This window comes from Megalopta genalis, chromosome 2 (assembly GCF_051020955.1).
Source record: "Megalopta genalis isolate 19385.01 chromosome 2, iyMegGena1_principal, whole genome shotgun sequence".
In the NCBI taxonomy this organism is placed as follows: Eukaryota; Metazoa; Arthropoda; class Insecta; order Hymenoptera; family Halictidae; genus Megalopta; species Megalopta genalis.
Window position 1 is genome coordinate 26,212,110 of NC_135014.1, and position 21,544 is coordinate 26,233,653.

Consider the following 21,544-nt stretch of genomic DNA (forward strand, 5'->3'; position numbering starts at 1 on the left):
ACTTATATTATAATAATGTAATTATTATAATATTAATATAATATATATAATAATATAAGTTAATTATATTCTTTCTGCGCAATAAACCGAAGCACGTGCATACGGTGCCAGCACGGTTCGAGTTCCACGTTCCGTCTTCGTACGTGGACGACGAAACAATCGAATAAAATAAGGAAAAATTATGTAAGTTCGGCGGCGTTCAGGTGTTCGCGGTCGTGGCCAAATTGTAACGAGCGTTTCTATAAATTCTGGTGGTGTTAGCGTGCCGCGAAACGGGACGGGAATTATTCTGGCGTCACGGTCAAGCAGAGCGCGCGGTCGGTTGGAGGGTGGTCAACGATTGTCCAAAAGAGAATTTCAGGAAGCGCAAAACGAATTTCCCACATTTGCCAGGAAAGCTGTCGGATGTTGAGATTGGCGAGGGGTGGGGATCAAAAATAACTGAGCTACGAGGAAAGGAGAGCGATTCGACGGCTCTTCCGATTGGGAGGGGGTGCTTCTCTCTTGCCGGTTACTCCGGTGCTTTCGCTTTTCCGAGTCCAGTGTGTTTCGCCACCCGAGAAACCCGCGTGCCTTGCGTTCGAACGCGAAGGTAGGTGTTCGTGCTTTGTGTTCGTCTTGTTTCAACGCTGCACGCGCCTCCGACCATCTCCGTCGAGCACCTCGGGGGATGATGACACGCGTTACAAAACCGATACAAAACTATTCCCAAGTGTTCAACGCTCGCGCGCGTCGACCACGAGACGATTCATTTTCTTATGGACACCGTTCTCTTCTTCTTTTTTTTACCAGAACAGTTCCCAAGAAGCGCTAGACGAATCATCGTTGTCGCGTCGAATTCGTTGATCGTTCAAAGTGAAATTAGGGGAGCATTGTCTCGACGTCATCTTCTTCCAAGCTGCGATCGAGAAATCTAGGTTGTTTCAGCCGAGTCGCTTTACTGAAATTATTGTATTTTTTTTTTTTGAAAGACAGGACTATGTTTTTAGTATTAATTTTATGAACAGTTTCGAAGCATGCCGAACGAGATCGTTAATGTCGTGCACGCAAGAAAAATATTCTTACATTTTCAGCATCTTGTTGTCTTTTTGTGTTTCATATATTTTGGAATGGCAAGGAGTTCTATCGATTATAACCGGCGCGGACGTGCCAGCATAAATAATTAGCGCAAATTGTTTAGCACAATTTTGCTGTTCACCTTGCTCGCGTTACGATTGTTTTACTAGATATTTTCGAAAAGGATAGTTTAGTAAGGTGGAGAGAGAGAGGGCGAGAGAGGGAGAGAGAGAGAGAGAGAGAGAGAGAGAGAGAGAGAGAGAAAAGGTACGCGCGCATGCTAATATAAATTTCAAGGTGATGACATTTCAAAGTGGCTGTTAACATTTTCGATGATGAATCAGATGATTTTACCTGACATCGGTGACGAAACGAAATTAATCGCTGTTCTCTCTCGAACAAATCTGTTTAAAAAATAAAATTTCGTTTCTGTCCATTCGAAGTCTCGATAAAAACAAAAATGAACGCTTGTTACTACCCGTTCAATTGTTCAACAAAAAAAGTGTAAAAACTTGTCATCGTCCGTTCAAGTTTTTATAATTAACCAAAGCTTCGTTAATCCATATATAATGATAGTACCTGTACAACGACATTTTTTAAATATCTTATTTCTGGACAAGCGAATGAATCGATCACTTTCGACGCGTCGAAACGTTCTACTCGGCTCCTTCGATTCGATCGCAAAGATTTTCTCGCGCCTGATCGATAGACCAGAATCTCGCATATTTTTATTAATTAGCCGGTATGTATATCGCTTTGTACAAGCTTCGCCTAAGCGCGGTTATCACAGAGGCTGAAGAGTATGCAAATATTTATGTTGGTCTTGGGGAGATAACGAGCCACGTTCGGCTCTTTCCTTTGCCGTAGCTTCGGCAAACAGCTTTGCATTCCGTGTGGCATAATTCCAATAAAGCCTGAAACCGCGAACGAAAAATAACAGTAGTGTTCCGTGAAAAATCTGGAAGAACAGTTGCCGTACGATACACATACCGTGTGTCGTGTATATATCTCAACCGCTTCGCGCGCGTTCGCTCACCGAGGCATAGGTTGCGCGGAGATTATAGTGCATAAATATAAAGTGGTGTACGAAAGCCGTGACATAAAAAGAAAGAAAACGGAGAACAGCTGCGAAAACGTGTCCCGTTAAGGGGGAAGGGGGTGGCACCGCGGTATCGCGGTACGAAAACTTTTTGATCCCTCGTGCACACGCCGACGTCCCGCGAGAATCGGACCGTCCGAGATTTATTTTCTTTCCGCGTTACGCTTTATTTTCTCGAGAACAGCAGGCTTTCTCCCCTTTTCCCCGAGCTCGCTACTTCTGCCGAAAGAAAACCGTTGGTAATACGGGATTACGAAATCCTCCGGATGTATCAACGATTGTACATCCAGTTACGATTGGTTCTCGAAGCGGTCGTTGGTAACTGTCCACCGAAACCATTATCGACTACGGCATTAGCAATGTTAGGGTAGTTACCCGCGCCATGGTTAAACCACTACCGAGTTCTCGACGTTGTCATATCTTTAATTTTCGTTGTATTTTCAATATTTAAATAGAATATAAATATAGATATTATAGAATATCTAATAGATATATAATAGATAATATAGAATATCTATATTCTATAAATATTATTATTCTATAATAATATTATTCTATATTATATAAATATAGAATATAAATATAAATATAGATATTTCACGGATGTATTGCATCAGCGAGGAACAAAGAATAAAGTATTTAAATATTATGCTTGAATAAGTATAATATAGAATTATAGCCCTTATATTATAATTCCGTATACAGTAAGTCGTGACTGCTAAAGATCTAATTCATATCTAGTGATAATTAAGCATTAATAGCACTAGCACTAATTATCCGTTTTTATCGAAATTTATTTGTTTAGAACCGATACCGAATGCCCGATGTTCGATCGAAACAATTGAGAAATACCAATATGATAATGTCTCCCTAATTGTCGCCTAAATTGTGTAAAAAAAAATGGACAATTTGGGAAGAGGAGATGCAATTATTCGAGGCTCGCGGCTCGTTTTTATAATTGCTGATAATCGCTCGAACTGCAAGGCTCGAATAATCGTATTTCCTTTTCCCAAATTGTCCATTTTTCTGCACAATCTGAGCGTCAATTAGGGAGACATTACTGTATATGGATTCTAATATTTTTATGTACAGTAAATTCTCCCCAATCGACGCTCGGATCGTGCAGAAAAATGGAGCGGTGTTTCGTACGTTGTTTAGTTTGCGCCAAGATCTGCATTGTTTAAAATGCTGTAGCATGGCCAGTTTTTATCGGTACTTAACATACGGTTTATTGTAGCAAGAAAATGGTAAGGTCAATGCGAATCAGATAATACCGTATTATCGTCGCTGTCGTCAGTGCTAATTGCAAGTAGATACGGCCGACAATGAACGGACGCGTTAGCGTTATAATTAGTCGCGTTCGAAAGCATGCGCGGTAGTTTCATATTTAATTAATTTTCGTACTGCATTTACACGCGTGTTCTTTACACAATTTATATTCTCCGTTCGAATTATTTATTTAAAGGGTAAACGAAAGGATAAGTAAAGGTAAAGAAAAGGATAAATAACTTTTAGCCATCGTAAACGTACTCGAATGTTTCGTCGATGTTCCCCGAACAAGTTCTCTTTCAAGTTATGGTTAAGTGCTAATATTTTGCGCACTAAAATTCTGAATGTAAAGCAGGATTGACGCGAAGTGCCGACTCCGGGTCATTTATGAGTCATTATAAATTATGAGCCATACTAAAAGTGCGATCTGTTTCTCGCAGTATTAGATAATTAAACGGACGAAAACAAGAAAACACAAGGCGATAGTTCTTTATTTATTGCTTGCAAGAGGGTGTATTTGATTCGAAGAAAAAGAAAACGATCTTTAAAGCAGCAGTTTTTAACCCCCACGTTACGTCCCTTAACTGAAAAAAACTTGCACTCCAAAGGGATAGCTTGCAGAAAAGACCGAAATTGCTTTTGCAACAACTCGATAAATGAAACACAGTTACGAGAAATTGATATAAATTGGCTGGGAAAGTCTACAATGAAAAAGAAAAAAGGAACGATAGAGGATAAATCAAAGAATAAAAAAAAGTATACGATAGATAAGACTGATGGAGTAATTGTCGAATAAAATAAATAAATGGAAACAGGCGGACGAGTGGAGGCAATTCTTGGTTGCGAGGCTGAAGGAACAAGTAATAATAAAATAAAACATAGTTGGTCGAATTATAGCGCAAAACGTAAATAGACGATTATTAACAGAGAATCTCCTAAAAAATTATATTACTCTACGAACTATATTACTCTAATTATACCTCTAAGAACGGTTAATCTTACCGACACGTCAAGTCGGTATATAATCTATAGCGAAATTTTCAGTTACATTTCTCTCTAAATAAGAAACGAACGTTGAAATTTCATTCGATCGCAATTGTAGACGTTCCCTGTTAGAAACAGGGAAACAAATATTATTATCGCGAATTAAGTATTGTTAGTAATCGGTGCAGCACCGAATGCACTTGATATCGATCGAGCGAGGGTTAACAACGTTTCGTAAGCACGTACTTCTGGTCGAGAACGCACCGTTGCAACATTAAATTAGCCAACAACTTCAGTTTTTGCGCTTGCTATACTTGAAATTCATCCATTTTCCTGTTTCGAATACTGCGAGAATTTTATATACGCTATTGAAGGTGTTAAAATGCAACACAAATGAAACGTCATGAATAATAATCGAGAATCTTTGGTTGTGCAACTATTTTTTTTCAAAGCGTGTAAGCGTTGGGCGAGTTCAATTGAAAAATTCATTATTATAGTAAAAAATAGTATAAACTTTTTTTTCATTGGAATAATAAGTATAAATTAGTACAATAAAATAATATATGTACTTGGAATAATATTTATACCGGTTAGCTCGGTATCTAAGCGTCGCTATTTATTTTTACCGATACCATTTGCTTTCTCGCAACGATTTTATAGAATTTTACAAATTCAATTACATAATTCGACAGTTAGGAAAGGAGAAGATTCATATAAAATAAGCGGAGGAATATTGCTGCAAGCAGAAGCATACGTACATTATTATATACATATATACAGGTGTGTGTGTATATATATACGTATATTGTTTGGAATGCGGAAACGTCCATTCGCAATGCTTCTGAATTCGACTTGGTCGGAAAGAGAACCGTGCAGTAATTTATATTCGATTATACGTCGCGCGTGGCAAACAAAACTACATCATCCAGCAGCATTATTATTTCGAGTCGGGTGACGACAATACGTGATATTAACGGATGCTCGAGGAGGCCGGTCGCGATACAAAATGTAGCCAAATATTTTCGACCGTGTTGTTGCAGAGTCATCCGTTATATTAAACCGGATTACGAGTCGCACGTTTATTTATCAACTTCTAAATATTCGATAAACAATATACGGTATAAAACGGTATACAGTAATGTCTCCCTTACTGACTTGTCCACTAAAATGGATAATTTGGAAAGAGGAGATACGATTATTCGTATTATTATATTCGATTATAATTGTGGACAATTTATAACTATAAAAATAAACTGCAAGGCTCGAATAATCGTATCTCCTCTTCCGAAATTGTCCATTTTTGTGCGCATTTTTGGGCGTCAATTAGAGAGACATTACTGTAACTGTAAAAATGAACCGCGCGAGGCACGAATACAGTAATGTCTCCCTAACTGACGCTTAGATTGTGAAGAAAAATGGACAATTTGGGAAGAGGAGATACGATTATTCCGGCTTTGCAGCATGTTTTTATAATCGTTGACAATCGGTAACTATAAAAACAAGTCGCAAGGCTCTCCTCTTCCCAAATTGTCCATTTTTGTGGACAATCCGAGCGTGAATTAGGGAGACAATTACTGTAATCGTATCCTCCTCTTCCCAAATTCTTCATTTTTGCTTCCAAGCTGAAGGAAAATCGGGAAGAATTTGCCGTATACGTATCTCGCGTGATGATCCGCGATCAATTCGCCACAGTTACGAGAGTTTTGTAACTGTTAATCCAACCCCCTGGTGGACGTCGACCGGAAACGTGGAAGAATCGAAAAACGAAGGCGCGAAGCGGCGCGCGGCTATCTTATGAAACTTTCGGATTCTATCTGACGCGTCCCTGCAGCCACCACCGGTAGTCTACCGCGGTTATTTTCGCTACGAAATTCCTCCGAATATACCTACATCGTCCGCAAAATCTTCTACATCTTCTCCCCTTCTACCTCATGACCCGAGGAACCATCGTACTTCTAGGTCGTATTAGATTACAGCGGGATCGTGGATTCGACGGTTCCCGGAAACCCGGCCAAGCCTTTCGAAAGATTCGCGGCGATGATCGGCCTCGCGGAGATACGAACCGGTGGAGATCCGTGTTTTTCGAGCGATCGTCCCGCATTTATGTAACGCGGATAAATCTATTCCAAGTTTCATCGGTATTTGGACGGCGCTCGTATTACAGGGATCGTTTGGAAATTCTCGAGGCACGTGTGCCAGCTCGAGAAAAATTCGCGATGTCGCCGATACGAAAGATTCGCGAATCGCCGCGAGATCGAAGCGTTACAATTTCCGCTTCTACTTTCTATCGGATGTCGACGGCAGAAAAAGGCAGTTCGTGTTGCACTTTCGTTCAATTAGTTGCAACTTTCGGTCGAGGTTTCTTTTCTTCTTTCTTTTTTTTTTTTAAACGTGCGCTCGGTGTTTGGGAATTTGCTTATGCCTTCGACGTTGTTAGGACAACTTTCTTTCGAGCTTTGTTCGTTAGAGAGAATAAGAAATACGAAGGGTTGCGCGGACATTGTACGAATTATAAATGTAGGGAAAGTGTGCACACGTTGACAAATTTTTCAGTATAAATATGTGCCAATATAATATTTTATAATATATAAATATTATTAAATAAATATATAATATAATATAATATAATATAATATATATAATAATATAATATATACTGTATATTATATTATAAAATAGGTTTATAATAATGGTTTACATATTTACGTAGGGACTTCTGGTTTAGATATTTCCGTCGCTGTATCGCGGGCAGAAATAGTTCGACCAAGTATTTCCCACTCGGAGGCCGATATAAAAGGGATCGGAGATGCATGATCTTGTCTACGTACACGCAGACAGTGCCGTGATCAACGATGATTCACGAAATAGATCGGATGCTGTACAGCAGCGACGAAGAACAAACAAGTCGGGGAAGTGGGTTACGAATCATCGTGCCGATGATGTTTCAGGATCGTTTATGAATGTTTGGTTATTCGATATACGAATCCGAGCCGGTCACTCGACCGTTTCGCATCGTTCTTCCGAAATCCGTGCCAAGAAATATGCTCGGGTATAAAGAGGACAGGACAATGGAGCGTCTCTAACGAGGCTCGTTCCAACGGAAAACGCTATTCTCTCTCGCATCTTCGTTATCCTCTCGAAGGTTTAACGCTGGAATTACCAGTCGGGCCCAAACGACTCGTTTCTAATTTTTTTTCTTTAAGAATATTAGTTGTTAGAATTGTGAAAATGTCCGTGAGTATTTACGCGAGCAATTTTTTAACGGACTGCGGATTTTATGCATTTGTGGTATCCCCGTATTCTGAAGTCTGCAGATGCCATAAATGCCGAAGCATCGGCAGTCTTGCGACAGCCGATAGACTTATGGTTGAATTAGCTATTACCTCCAATAAGAATGGCCTTCGATAATTCATGTGTACGTTAAGTTTTCTTAAATAACGACGACGGAATGGCCACCCGTGAGTCACACCGTCAGATAAGACATGCTGCTTAAAAAACAGTGTTCGCCTTCGATGTAACTTACATAAGATCGGAAATCGATTTTTCTTCGCTTCATATTTTTTACGCTTTTGTTCAGACCGGAGCTGCGAAACCAGTAAAATTTATTACTTATATACTATTACTTCTCTGCGAATAATATCTGCGACATTTGTGAGAAGACCGATTATATATTTAGGTATATATATATTTATTTGTTTATTTATATGTATATTAGAAATATATATATATATTTATATGTATATTAGAAATATATATATATTTATATGCATATTAAATATATATATATGTATCTACGATACTTATCGGTCAATATCGTTATTTCAAAAAATAAACAACGAAAGCGTCTATTTTACAACACGATTGGCTATCCACAATGTTCTGTTCCGATCGGTTTTCCGATCTATTCTCGAGTTAGTCGGAACACGATGCAGCAACATGCAACTAACAATTAGTTTTTGGCAATGCTCTGAAAGTCAAAGACGAAAGATTTGTTGCGGTCTCGGGATTAACGATCAACGACGTTGAATTAATGTTCGATTAGTCGAACGACTTGCACCGGATCGTGTTCGGTTGCCAAAGGGTAATTATACTAATACCTTATTTGTTTACGCCGAGTCGACCCAATTTCTCGAAGGATACCGCGATACCCTTTGCGATAGTATCGAGACGATCGCGGATTCGAAGCTGCCAAAATCTCTGTCTGTCCCCGCCTATTTAATGAAATGTACGTCTCGGCATGATTCACACCGAGATCGACCTACCGACGAGGAAAGGAAATATTTTCGTGCTTTATTCTTTAGGGGAGGGGAAACGTTAAGAGATATTACAAAAGAAAAGCAACGAAGCAACCACGATCGACTTTGAAATGTTAAATTTTTAATTACTTTTGCTCGCGTCTTTTCGTTCACGTAGCAATTAAATGTTTAGAAATCCAATACGGTAAATTCTCCCGGATTTTCCTTCAGCTTCTCTTCCCACAGTGTCCATTTTCGTTCACAAGCTGAAGGAAAAATTGGGGAGAATTTACCGAGTTTACCGAAACAAGTATACGCAAAATACATCTAATTTTGGAATTTCCGATGCAAAATTATAAAGATTTGTTTACGCTTGCATATATCGCTGTTTCTATCGGTTTCGGAATCATTAGTCGAAGCGCGTTGCTTCGAGTAGCGTAGAACACGTTGAAACGCGCGGCTTTTTGAATATATTATGATTTCTCTGACCGTTGCATTTTCTGTTATATTCCAGTGCCTGAGAACTGACCCGACAGAACGGCAAATATGTCCACGCAAAGGACAATGTTGGTGAACAAGCAGTTCAACTCGCCTATCAATCTTTACTCGCCACAAACGATACAGGAAACATTGGACAGGCAGACGCAAGTTTTGTCCAACGGTGCGGTCGGGTAAGCAAATTTTCTACAATATTCTACAATATTCTACAATATTCTACAAAATTCTACAAAATAAAAATTCTTCACGTCAGTTCTTTAAGACACTGTATACTCGTAAAAACTTATTTTCCTCTAAGCTTTTATTTATGACACGACGATTTATAAAACAGAATAAAGAGCACGTGAATTTGTTAAGAAAGATTCTTAATAGAAATTTCAATAGAAGTGCAGCAGATTTTTATAGTAGATCTTTGATAGAAATTTAGATTTCAATAAAATGTTAATTACAATAAATCCGTAACAACAACGAATTGTTATTAAGCGTTCGCATAATAAGATAGGTTTTCATGGAAATTTAAATTATAGTAGATTTTCATAGAACAGTGAATAGAGATTACAGGTTGTCGACGATCGGTAACAATAAAAACGAGCAGCGAGGCTCGAGCAATCGTGTCTCCTCTCCACGAATTGTCCACTATTGTGCGCGATCCGAGCGCGAATTAGGGGCGTAATTGGCCACCTTGCGTCGATCCGCTCTCTGCACGGGTCGTTTCTCGACGTGCTCGTATCGATTCCCGTTGGTCGAGCAGAGATGCTGACCGGTTGCAGGTTGATGAATCAGCGATCTAGTCGTCATTGGGCGAGTCGGCTGTTATTTTCAGAGGGCCGAATCACACGGGTTAGAAATAAACCCCGCTCGGAGGCTGGCCGTTGCGCAAAGCCCGCGAACGCTATCGTACTTGACTTAGTTTCGCGTTTGGTGGCCTCGGGGTTGCGTGGTTCACCGGCAGGTTTCCCTTGCGTGTCGCAGGACTTGCTTCCTTTCTCTCGCGTTCTCTTCCGCCCTTCGCCGAAATGCTCACCCAGACCAGGTGATTAACCGAATTCACGATTTCACGCGGCTTCGTCCCCCGTTTCGTCGCTTTGCTTCTCGTTTTTGCTCGGCGAGCTGTTGGATAAACCGTGTAAACAAACGCGCCTATTGTCCAACGCTGCACCCAGTCGTCGCTAAACAAATTTCCAACGGTTCCTAACAACGGGACGCGAGCGATCGCTGCACACCGTGTTTCGTTCTATCTTATAAAGAATACGCGGCTCGATTACCCGCCTACGCTTTCAAGTAGTTCGCATTAAACAACCTTTAATTAATATTGTCGTCGAAGTGTCTCGCGAGTGATAGATAGGGGTGGTTTTGGTTCAACCTCGTCGGGGCTGTTCGAAATGCTAAAAAATTAAAGTATTTGTGGTGATGTCGCCTGTGACCGTTCGAAAGTCAGCTTCGTTTAACTTGGAGAAACTAAAAAGTGTGAACTAATTGGTAGAAGGAAAATTGATTGCAAATTCTGTGACATTAATCTTGAACCGTACTGAAAAAAGTTAAGAAACATGTTACGCGGATCGCTGCATCGTGTCAACGAAGATGTTAATTTTACTTTTTAATAATTACTTAATTTTCTATATTTTTGTATACTCTTTGTATTTCTTTCTATCTATCGAGTGCGCTGAACGAAACAGTATTTATTATATGCTTCGCTATAGCATGTACTTTGGATTAAATATATATATTTGTTAACGCGTCAAATTTTACTCAAATGTAAACGAAATGTAAAAAGTTTCTTAACTTTCGTCGGTGAGGATAGTTCTACTTTCCATCGTATAATGAGCTATTGTCGGCGATTTCTCAGAAGATATACGATGCAATCAGCCTGAGAACGTAATCCAACAAGATTCGGAATTGTTAAAGTTTATAGTTTTGCTGCAAAATATTTGAGACCAGGGATTTGCAGGGATTTGTGCATATTCGACGAAATAGGATATCCTCGAAAGTTCGCTGCACGTCCACAAATTTCGCGAACGTTCCATCGAGCCGAGGAAAATTGGTACCGTGCAACGTAGAGCCGTTTTAAACGCGATCGAACAAAAACAGAAATGAACCAACACTTGCACGCGTTATAATAGTTGCGGTTCTTTGTGTATGCCATAAATCGTTCGAATGCTTTAACGCTCGCTCACCGTGCTTATACATACCGATATTTTGGCATCGGCGTTTCGCCGCTGTCTCATCTCTGTCGCACGTAACCGTTAAGTACAGTAATGTCTCCCTAACTGACGCTCAGATTGTTCACAAAAATGGACAATTTGGGAAGAGGAGATACGATCGTTCGAGCCTTGCGGTTTGTTTTTATAGTTACGAATTGTCAACGACTATAAAAAAACGAGCTACAAACGCTCTAATAATCGTATCTTCTCTTCCCAAACTGTTCATTTTGGTGGACAATCTGAGCGTCGATTAGGGAGAGATTACTGTAGCTCGAAACTATAAGGAAACGCGTGTTTCGCATCGACAACGACGAGAACAGAAAATTAACGAAACAGCGGATTTCGCGAAAGGGTTCGATGCCTGCGCGGTTACAAATTTTAATCGATCTTCCCCCTCTGCGTACAATACCGATAACGAAGGGCTGTACGATAGAAAAAAGAGTGACGGATTCGGTGAATTTTCTAGGATCGACTTCAATCAGTTAGCCAAACCGGCTAACTTGCAGAACAGCGCGGTTCTACGGATGCTCGAGGAGGAGGAAGCCAGGCAACGAAATGGCCAACCAAGTGAGTACTATTATACCGAGTGTTACTAATTTCTTTCTCCCTGACAACATACGAACCTGGGCACAATTCAAATATCATTTCGATCGACGCGAAATCTTATGGTACGAATTATTTGAAAGAATTATCTGTGATAATTGTGAAATTCTTCTTGGGCGTTATAATATTTTTTTATTTAACTCCAAGAATTATATGTTCGCGAAGGAAGAGTTTTGTTTAAAACGAATATCGACGTTGTATTCTTGAATATCGCATCGTTGTAGGAATATTTTTTACACGGCGAAGAATATAATGTAGAGAGTTATTTGCAAAATTATCGTTTGAACACGTTTAGGGGTGGGATTTGAAATTATCGAATTAATTTTAAAACTAATTTTAAAACTAATTCTAAAAGTAAGATCTGTAAAAAGCGGTAAAGATCTCTTTAAAAAAAGTACTACGAGAAAAACGCGAGATCGGCCGTTGAATTTTTTACGTGGCGCGAGTCGCACGGCGATCATTGTAGCAAATAATTCTCGATTTAGCAGGGAAACATTATCACCCTTGCTCGAGAAAGATTTGGCCGCGAGTCAAAATCGGGCTTGTCGAACAGACGTCTCGCAGACAATACAGAAACAATTCGCAAGCGCAGAAAATTTGTACAACATTAATGGCCTCGACGGATCTTTTCAGCATGTTAATTAATAGGTGCGCCGACCGATTGCGCTTTATTAGCGAGAAACCGCGCTCTCGGGGATGTTGCATAGTTAGCAAGCGGATACACGGATTCCGCGAACGGAGACTAATCAGAAGCTGCGAAGACTAACAAGAGGCGAATCTCACATGCTGCGAACTGCTAGCCTAAAGCGAGGAAGACTAACACCGCTTTCAGAAAAGCTGGTTTGCGCTATCGACCAAGAGGTGAACGCTAACAACTTCGCTTGCACGAGACGTGTAATTGTCTAACGCTCGTATCGATCTTAGGATGACACCGTATCGCTGTTACGTGTATTGCATCACACATCTCTGAGATCGCTGAATTCGAAGCGATGTAAAAAGAGGGAAAAATTTATTAATCGCGTATTCGTATCCAACTCTACATAATTAAATTTTACAAAACTTCTTACTTACCATACTTTAAAGTACATTTTCCAAAGATTTGGCAATTTCTGGTAATACGAAATACCGATTTCGCGTTTGTAGATGACCGGTTAAACCATTTCTTACGTTTAATCAGCTTCGATGATGCGAGCCAAAAATTAATCGTGCTTTATTTCCTTCGATATCCGATGTTTGTTAAAGTCTTTTTGAAGCGTCGATGCAACAGTGTCATTCTAGGGTTAAATTCGGTCGAGTTTAATCGTTATTTCATGCTTGCAGCTTTACAGCTTGCTCCGTTTGTTCCATGCACTTTTGTCCACGTTGCTTTTGCTATTTGTGTTTGTATTTTTCACGCTTTAATTCTTGTAGAAAAATTAAAAGTTTACCTGCAAGCTACCGATAGCTGCGACAGTAGGGTAGCGCTAGTAAGAGAGAGAGAAAGGTGCCATCTTGCGATGGAATCACCCCTTTCTGGGTGTTAACATAATTATGGGACACCCTGTATGTTTAAACAGGGATTTAAACCATCGATAAAGAGATTTGAGAATCTATCGCTTTATCGTCTACCATAGCTATTGCAACACGTTTCTATCAAGAAATCTTGCAGGGGGATGAAATATAAAATATCTTCGGTACTGACGAGAAACTGCAAAATACGAGTCTGCTTATTTTTGCCTCAGATTCATAAAAAATATTTTTGCAAAATCGACGACCATTTGGTTGTGCTGCTCTCTCTCTCTCTCTCTCTCTCTCTCTCTCTCTCTCTCTCGCTCTGAAGATCGGTGAAAATTGCGTTAAATTCAGAAGTGCAGGCTCGGCGAATAACGAAGAAAAAAAAAGAACAAGTTCGACTTCGAAACCGTGAAACCATAATGAAAACCATTTTCTGTTCCTGCATGTACATAAAAGGGGGATTATCCGAATCGTCTCCCTACCTATCGCTATCATTCCCCACTTTTTGGACAGCAACCAAGGAAGCTCTAAAATCGGTAGCCAGGTCGTTCCTGCGATAATGAAAAGTGCAAGTGACTTCGGGGTAGCGTTAGTTGTTGGCCAGTGTCCGTTTTGGCAAAGTCGATACCTTCTTCTTCTTCTTCTTCTTCTTCGTCGTCGTCGTCGTCGTCGTCATCCTCGCCGTAACCGAGTGCCGTCTTTTACAAAGTCATGTGAAATCCATGGTACGTTCGCCCGATAAATCGAGTCGACGAGCGACAGAATTTTTGACGATCGTTCCGCACGCGTAATTAAATCGAGAACAATCCGGTACGAACGGTGGGATTTTCGAAGATTTTCTTCCACCGTGTCTGTCGATAATAAATAACGAGTGACATTATATATATACGATAACTGTGTGCGTGTAACATTAATTAAATGTGCAGAAGAAAAAAACCATTTTTTCGCTTTGTATCGGACCGACGTAAGAAGACGTTTTGTACTTAAATTGCAGAAATAAATAATTTCAGTTGCAGATTTTCTGGGTGACTTTTATTATTTGAAGTTGCAGCCAAGTGGCTCTCATCCTTTTTTCTCTCGGCAACACACGATTTTCCGTTGATTCTGCGAACGAAAAAGAATATTTTGTTTGCCCTGGCAAACTTTTTCACGCCCCGTGTTGTTACGAAAAATAATTAACAACTGTGTTTAACATGATAAACATTAAATCGTTAAACGATCTACCACAACGTAGAAATTTTAAACGATATAAATTAAATTCATATTCCAATGTATGAAATACCACAGAAAATTAACAACTGTGCTTAACATAATAAAAATTAAATCGTCGAACGATCTACCACAACGTAGAAATTTTAAACGATACAAATTAAATTCATACTCCAACGTATGAAATACCAGAGATTTCTCTTTACGCGATAATTATCCTGATAAAAGATCGCTGCAATAACATCTTGTAATTAGCTATCGAAATGCTTTCATCGTAAGTATTGGTTCGAATGAATTTTTAAAAAAAATATTGATCCAATATGATATAATATATTAACAAATGAAAATTATATTAGCTCGAGGTTGAACTTATTTCTTTAAGAATTTAGTTGGTAAGTTTGCAGCAGCATCTAGAGAAGCGAGTGCGAAGCCAAGGTGGTCGTAGGACGTATTCATCTGTCAGTTAGCCAATTGTATCGTGTTCGTATACATGATTCATGTTCCACAACTAAACGTAAATATTTTTAGGAAAGTTTTGAAAAACTGTTCTTCGGTCAACTCGTCGATTCCTACATATTTTTGTTCTACATTTCTCTAGAAAAGAAACAACAAATCCTTCAAGATTTGCACATGTTTCAGATTCTTATCAATCGTCTTCCGTTTTAATAAATTTTTCGGTTCTCCATATATTTTTCTATAAAAAATTGAATATTTTTCCAATTCGAATTCATCGAACCGAATTGTATTTACCAGTTTCTATATTTTGAACGCAAACATATCTCGTGGAATAAAATATCGACCCGTTCGTATATTTCCGCGTAAGTATCGGCTCGAAAAGCAATATTTTTTCAGGATGGTCGGCCCAATTTCGCATAAACGCATAAACGTTAAATTCGAATCGAGTCGGTGGTCGACGCCGACGTATCGAATAGGTACTCGGTCGACCATTTAACAACAACCAACAAGTTCTATTCTATTTCGAAAACCATATTTTTGTTGTCTCTCTCTCTCTCTCTCTCTCTCTCTCTCTCTCTCCGCGTTGATATCCAATATTCGAGGCTCGAAAAACCAAAGAATCTAAGAATACAGCGAGGTCGCGCCGAAATCAACCGAATTCTTCGGCAATAAACGCGTAAATATAAACTTGGCCGGCGGCACGCCTGCGGTGTACCGGAGTGAATAATAATTCGTTTTATTGACGCAATAACCACACTTTTCCACGTTTCTTTCTATTAAACACGGGAAAACGTAACCCGATCTTCGGAACTCGCGGCCAACTAAGCCGACGCAAATACGCGACACGGCCGACAGCAACGAAACAGCTGACTCGCGAACGATATTTTTTGATTTATATCTCGCTCTTCGAACTTGTCTTTTTGCCCGTGAAATCATGTTCTTTCGAGCAAGAAATTTCAAGCGAGATTTATCGTTCACTAACGTCGTTTCGTGCACGATAATAAAAGTCATCTCGATAAGGATACCGCGTGGTCGAAGCGTCTTATATATTTGTAATCGTGACAAATAATCCAATATCGCGTTCGATTGTTAATTCATAATTCGTGAGAATACTCGAAAGTAACAATTAATAATTAAGTATTAAACGCGATTCATTTTTGGTACGAATCAACATTTAACCCTTTGCACTCGTAGCAATTTTAACTGTGAGTTTAAATTAATTTTTCCGACTTATGGTATTTCCATTTTATATGACAGAGTGCATTTTATGCATATGAAGTTTATAGTCTCGCGACTCATACGACTTATAATCGCGACTCATACGACAATTAGACTTTTAACAATTTTTTGCATCTAGACTTTTATGATATAAAAATTATCTTGGAACGTAATGGTGCCTCAGAGTCGCCACTCGAGTGCAAAGGGTTAACATCCGCGTACGCAAAATTTCCCTTTTTTTATAACATTCAAAGCTATCGATGTAAACAGTGTCGTCTTCTTTTATTTGTTTAACATTTATTTTGTGTAATTATGTGACTGCAGAATGCTTTTAGTTGTCGAGAAATGAGCAAAGAATTGTCGCCGAAATCGATGCGATAAAAAAAAACATTTGAGTCCGAAGTTTAAAAAAAGGAAAAAAGAAACAATATTCGTACGATACGTCGGGATCTAAAAATTCGCGTGGCACGTTTATTTCGATCGAGTCATCGAGTGGCTCGCACCGTGCAATTTCTGTTCCGCTCTAGCTTATATATACATATGTGTAATACGTTACAAGCCGCGTAGGAGTGACATGTTATTTAAAAAAAAAATAGAAATACGTAAATCTCGGCCGGATACGTTACTTTCACGTTTGAAATTTCAACGGATTCCAGTATAAACTAGATTTTTTAAATGTCCCGAGCAACGATCTTTCTCGCGGAAAATAATACGAGAATATTTCGTTGTACATTCCTCGATGCCACTTATCGACTGTATTTAACATTCTAACGTATATAATACATAATTCTATGTATATAAACATAATAATCGATTAACAACGACTGTCTGCTCGTAAGAACGTTGCGTTAAGCAATCGTTGACAAATGTTGAAAAGATTGTTATATCGTTCACACGTTTGGTTCGATACGCTTGCGTTTTATATCTGATAATTGATCAACCGTTTAGCTTCGTCGTAAATAAATAATTTATTTACAATGTATTTAACCGTGTATATCGCTGACCCTACAGACACCCGATAAAAATTCCATTTATTGGAATTTATTTAATTATTCCGTTTGATCAAATTTGTGTCTCGTTGTTGAAACGCGGTGATTTATGAATTATTTAAATTGTTCGCAGCTCTTAAACGAGTAGCTTGGCCACCACCGCCCGAAGAACAGGATTACGAGTTTGTGGAACAAGGACCAGTACAGGCGAAGGTAAATTCTTTATGTCGTTTAGCAGAATCGAACCAGATACTTATCAAGTGTTTGAACAATATTCAGGATAATTATGATATTCCAGTGGATTCGCGCTATCAGTAATTTCTACAGTTAATCCAAAACTTACCTTGTTCGGTCTTTCGAAAACAGTGTAGCCAAGTTTGAGCATCTTCCTTCTAACTTCCGAAATGATTCGAATACAAATTTTCGAAAACTGCATATTTATCTGCATGCATTTTACGGACAATGTCGTTTTATCAAAAAAATGAATATCGAACAGCAAAAATGAATATCGTAAGCTCGACACCATCTTGAAAAATCGTCTGGAAAAATACGAATTCGTTAAAATTACACACAAAATGAAAAAGTGTCGAGTTCTCGATTACCTGTTGCTGAAACGTATGCGATCAAGATGCACACAGTTCGATATTTAAAATCGATATAGTAATCCTTCACTTTTGTACAAACGCGACTTTTCTATTTATGTGAGTTTGATAGTTGTCGTATTGCTGTTTGTTCGTACCTTCGCCGTCATAGATTTATACTAGTGACAATGATATCCCTTTTTTTCTGTTCATCTCGTCGTTTTCGTGTTGCGAATGAATGTCCTTTTTTTTTCACGTGCCTGCTGTAATACTGTTTACTGCTGTATAAAAATTCATTCATGCTTTTGGAGATCGATGTATCGGATTTCCAAAACGAACAAATAATAATTGTAACGCTTGACAAATGCGGTTGACTACACCACTGTCGCTATCGAGGCGGATATACCGAGTCTGATTCCCCTAAAGAAGAAGACACGATCGACAATTCAAAAGGAATACGAAAGAATGATGAAACTTGAACGAATTGAAAATACATCAAGTTGATCGTTCGATGCAGCATATTTCCTATACAAAGCCCTCTGTTTTCCCATAAAAAGACCCGTGGAATCGGTGAGTTCGCCTCGTACCAGAGCAGTCCCTCGTCAGGTTCGTCACCTCAACCACCGTCGACGATCGCTCGTTCGTCGACGCGGAGTGCCGTCCCATCGTCCCCGTCACCGGTTAGTCCTGGTGGAACTCTGCGACAGCCTTCACACTTCCAACAGCAACTTCTGCCGAAGGGTTGGGCCCCTGTAACGCCTCCTGCGACGTCCCCGATATTGCAGCAGCCGATCCATCCGGTCTCCTGGTCTAGTCAACAACAGCAAAATCAACGACCGCAGGTAAGTCGCGAAAGCATAGGTGTCGAACTCAAATTGCTGCGCGTGTTACACGCCTGCAAACATGTATAATTCCACCCTCTATATAGAGGGTGGAACGCTCAAGCGCGAGGCCACCTAAATATTTTCATAATTATTTCCAAAAAGTAGTAGATTACAATAAATAAAGGTACACGATTGTTTACAAGAAAAGATCGTCATCTTGCAGCAGCATTGTCTAATAAATTTCGAAATTGACGAATCAAACGAACGAGGAAAGCTTTATTTAGGATATTACCAAAAATAAGATGCATGAACTTAATGGGTGTGTCAAACGAGCTGCTCGTAACATTGTTTTTCAAGGGGTAGATTCATCTAAGAAAATGATTGGACTACTATTGAAATCGACACCTATGCGTATACAGAGTTTAATCCATAAGTAATGTCCCTTTAGAACTCGTTGCCAAAATGTCTTATACGATGAAATCTAATCTACATATGTGTTTGTAGCATGTCAACTATTAGTGTAAAATAATCGCTTCATTTTCCGTTGCTTCTTCATCAAACCGTTGTATAATGATCCGCTGATAAGAGTAAGAGTAAACGCGACAATCTCTTTGAATACTTTTGATTGTTTGCTTTGCTTCATTCTTACTTCGATCATTGCTGTAATAACAGAGACGCGTTGTTTCAAATCGATCAAATATTCTAGAAAATTATCTAATACGTATTAAAAATAATGAAAAAAAAAACGCGAAGGGAATTCATTTATTAAAAAGAATGACATTACTTATGGTTTACTCTATATTTTGAAAAATTCAATCGACAGGTGGATCACTTCGACAGGTATCGATCACTTCGATAACAAGAAATGATTTCATTTTCAAATTTTTTTCTGTGTTCCTCCCTCCTCTGTCCCGGAACGAGTGTGTAGTCAACGGCTGTGTATTACGAAGACCTCGAAATATCTTTTTCTTTTCAAACTTGGGAATTATATCGTAATTAAAAAATGCACTTAATCGTATTGTTGATTACAGCAACAACCACAAGATTTTTACTCGTCGCAACGACAATCACAAAATCCAACCCCTGTTGCGTTCGAAGCACCACCATCCACAATCATACTTCGTCCGGAGCCTCCAATCTCGCAGGTCTGACTCACATGTTACATGTGTATCGTCAATTTCTCATATATTTATAACACGTGTTCTTTCTTTAAACTCTACAACTTCTTGTAATAAAAGACTAGAATAGATAGAATATAAATAGAATATATATTATAATATAGAATAGAATAGAAATAATAATAGACTAGCGATAAGAATAATAAATGTTGTTGCAAGAGTTAATGTTAATATATTTGTTTTGCTTAAATGATTCTATCAGGCACCAGCCCCAGTTTACCAAGCACAACCTGCCGCAACAAAGGCTCCAGTTAGTGGAAACATGAGAGGAGACCTAAAGTGGCCACCACCATCGGTGAAAGCTCAAACAGAAGCTGAAAACAAAGCCAGGATGGATTTGGCGAAAGGACCTGCAGTCAGACCTCGCAGAGTACATAAGGATTACAGCGGTTTCTTTGCTCAACATGCCTTGAACAGCACGTACCCTGGTTACCGAGCTCCACCAGGCACTCAATATTTCACCCCTTCCTACCAGCAGCATTAGCGAATCTTGCTTGAAGATTATTTACTTCCTTCTAAATGTCCTGAGACTGACACTTTGTAATGAATATCTGGAATCTTTGAATCAGAATTTAAACGTATGCAGAAATTAATTAAAATTTTAATTGTGGTGAAGTATGAAGATTTTGTATGGTAAACGTGTAAAATTGAAAGGATCTATATCATCTGTACCAAACACAGATACTCAACACGTTGATGACATTGTAAACTATAGAAGAAACGAATACATTAAATTTCATAATTATCATAGATGAAATATTCAGAATATTTGTTTTATTCCTATTTTTGTCAAAAATGTTATTTACTTTTAATCTCGTAGTCTTTTATTAATATCATCAAAAATTTCAAGATCTTTCACACGAAATGAATTTTTTCCACCTTGTTTAAAGTTTATCCACATTTAAAATGTATCCATATTACAATTTTCATACTTTTGCTATACGAATATTTTTCTCTCATCACATATGTGTATAATATTCAATACAAAATCACTCAGGACTGTTCTCGTTGGATTTCGAAATTTGTACATTAAAAAAATAGAAAAAGAACCAAACGAATGACCGACTAACATTATATATATATTTATATATATAATATATTTAAATATCTTTTAATTAGGATTATTCTTATATGTATAGGACTTAGGACTACACATGGATTACAGGGTACGTGTTCTTGCTCTTTCAGTTCTTTGTCCAAAATTAGCTTTATACTTTCACGAGATATAATTTTTAAGGTTCTTAGAGTGTTTTCTGTTCGAATTTCGAATTTCAACAATAACTTGTATATACTGAGACTGATCAAATGATTGCTTTTTATCGAACGCTAATCAGTAATGTAGCATTACAAACTGTTATCGTGCACTTGTTTTGAATTTAACGATGAACATAGCATTGTGGCAAAAAAAGAAAGTTATCTCGTGGAAGAGTGGAATAAAATATAAATACGAATTTTAACGAAATATTACGACTGTGCAAGCAAAAACTATTAAACGAATAACGAAAATCGAATAAAAATTACGAAAAATTGTACCGAAATAAGTTTTGTAAAACGATTCGACAACTGTTCATAAAATGACTAACAGAACATTTTTTTAAATGTAACATATTGATGTGTATAAATAAAGGATACTTACAAATTTAAAAACTA

General features: G+C 38.5%; 1 protein-coding gene and 1 long non-coding RNA gene across 4 annotated transcripts; one reads left to right on the forward strand and one right to left on the reverse strand.

The window, feature by feature from the left end:
* The first annotated feature begins 434 nt into the window (after positions 1-434).
* LOC117229874 (uncharacterized) lies at positions 435-21,541 on the forward strand. Of its 3 annotated transcripts, XM_076518901.1 has the most exons (7): positions 435-592; positions 9,158-9,314; positions 11,809-11,909; positions 17,445-17,524; positions 18,450-18,734; positions 19,748-19,861; positions 20,097-21,541. In XM_076518901.1, exons 2-7 carry the CDS (start codon positions 9,190-9,192, stop codon positions 20,376-20,378), a joined length of 987 nt encoding a protein of 328 aa, XP_076375016.1. In that variant the 5' UTR covers positions 435-592; positions 9,158-9,189; the 3' UTR covers positions 20,379-21,541. The 3 variants fall into 3 exon arrangements, with proteins under 3 accessions (XP_076375016.1, XP_076375017.1, XP_033342639.2); XM_076518902.1 differs by lacking the exons at positions 435-592; positions 9,158-9,314 and adding an exon at positions 10,018-10,174; XM_033486748.2 differs by lacking the exons at positions 435-592; positions 9,158-9,314; positions 11,809-11,909 and adding an exon at positions 13,984-14,164.
* Positions 12,938-18,443, reverse strand: LOC143258828 (uncharacterized). The gene is made up of 3 exons (XR_013032720.1): positions 17,914-18,443; positions 17,655-17,850; positions 12,938-14,290 (listed from the first exon to the last, which is right to left on the reverse strand). It is a non-coding gene; the product is annotated as an uncharacterized LOC143258828 (long non-coding RNA).
* Positions 21,542-21,544: the final 3 nt, after the last annotated feature.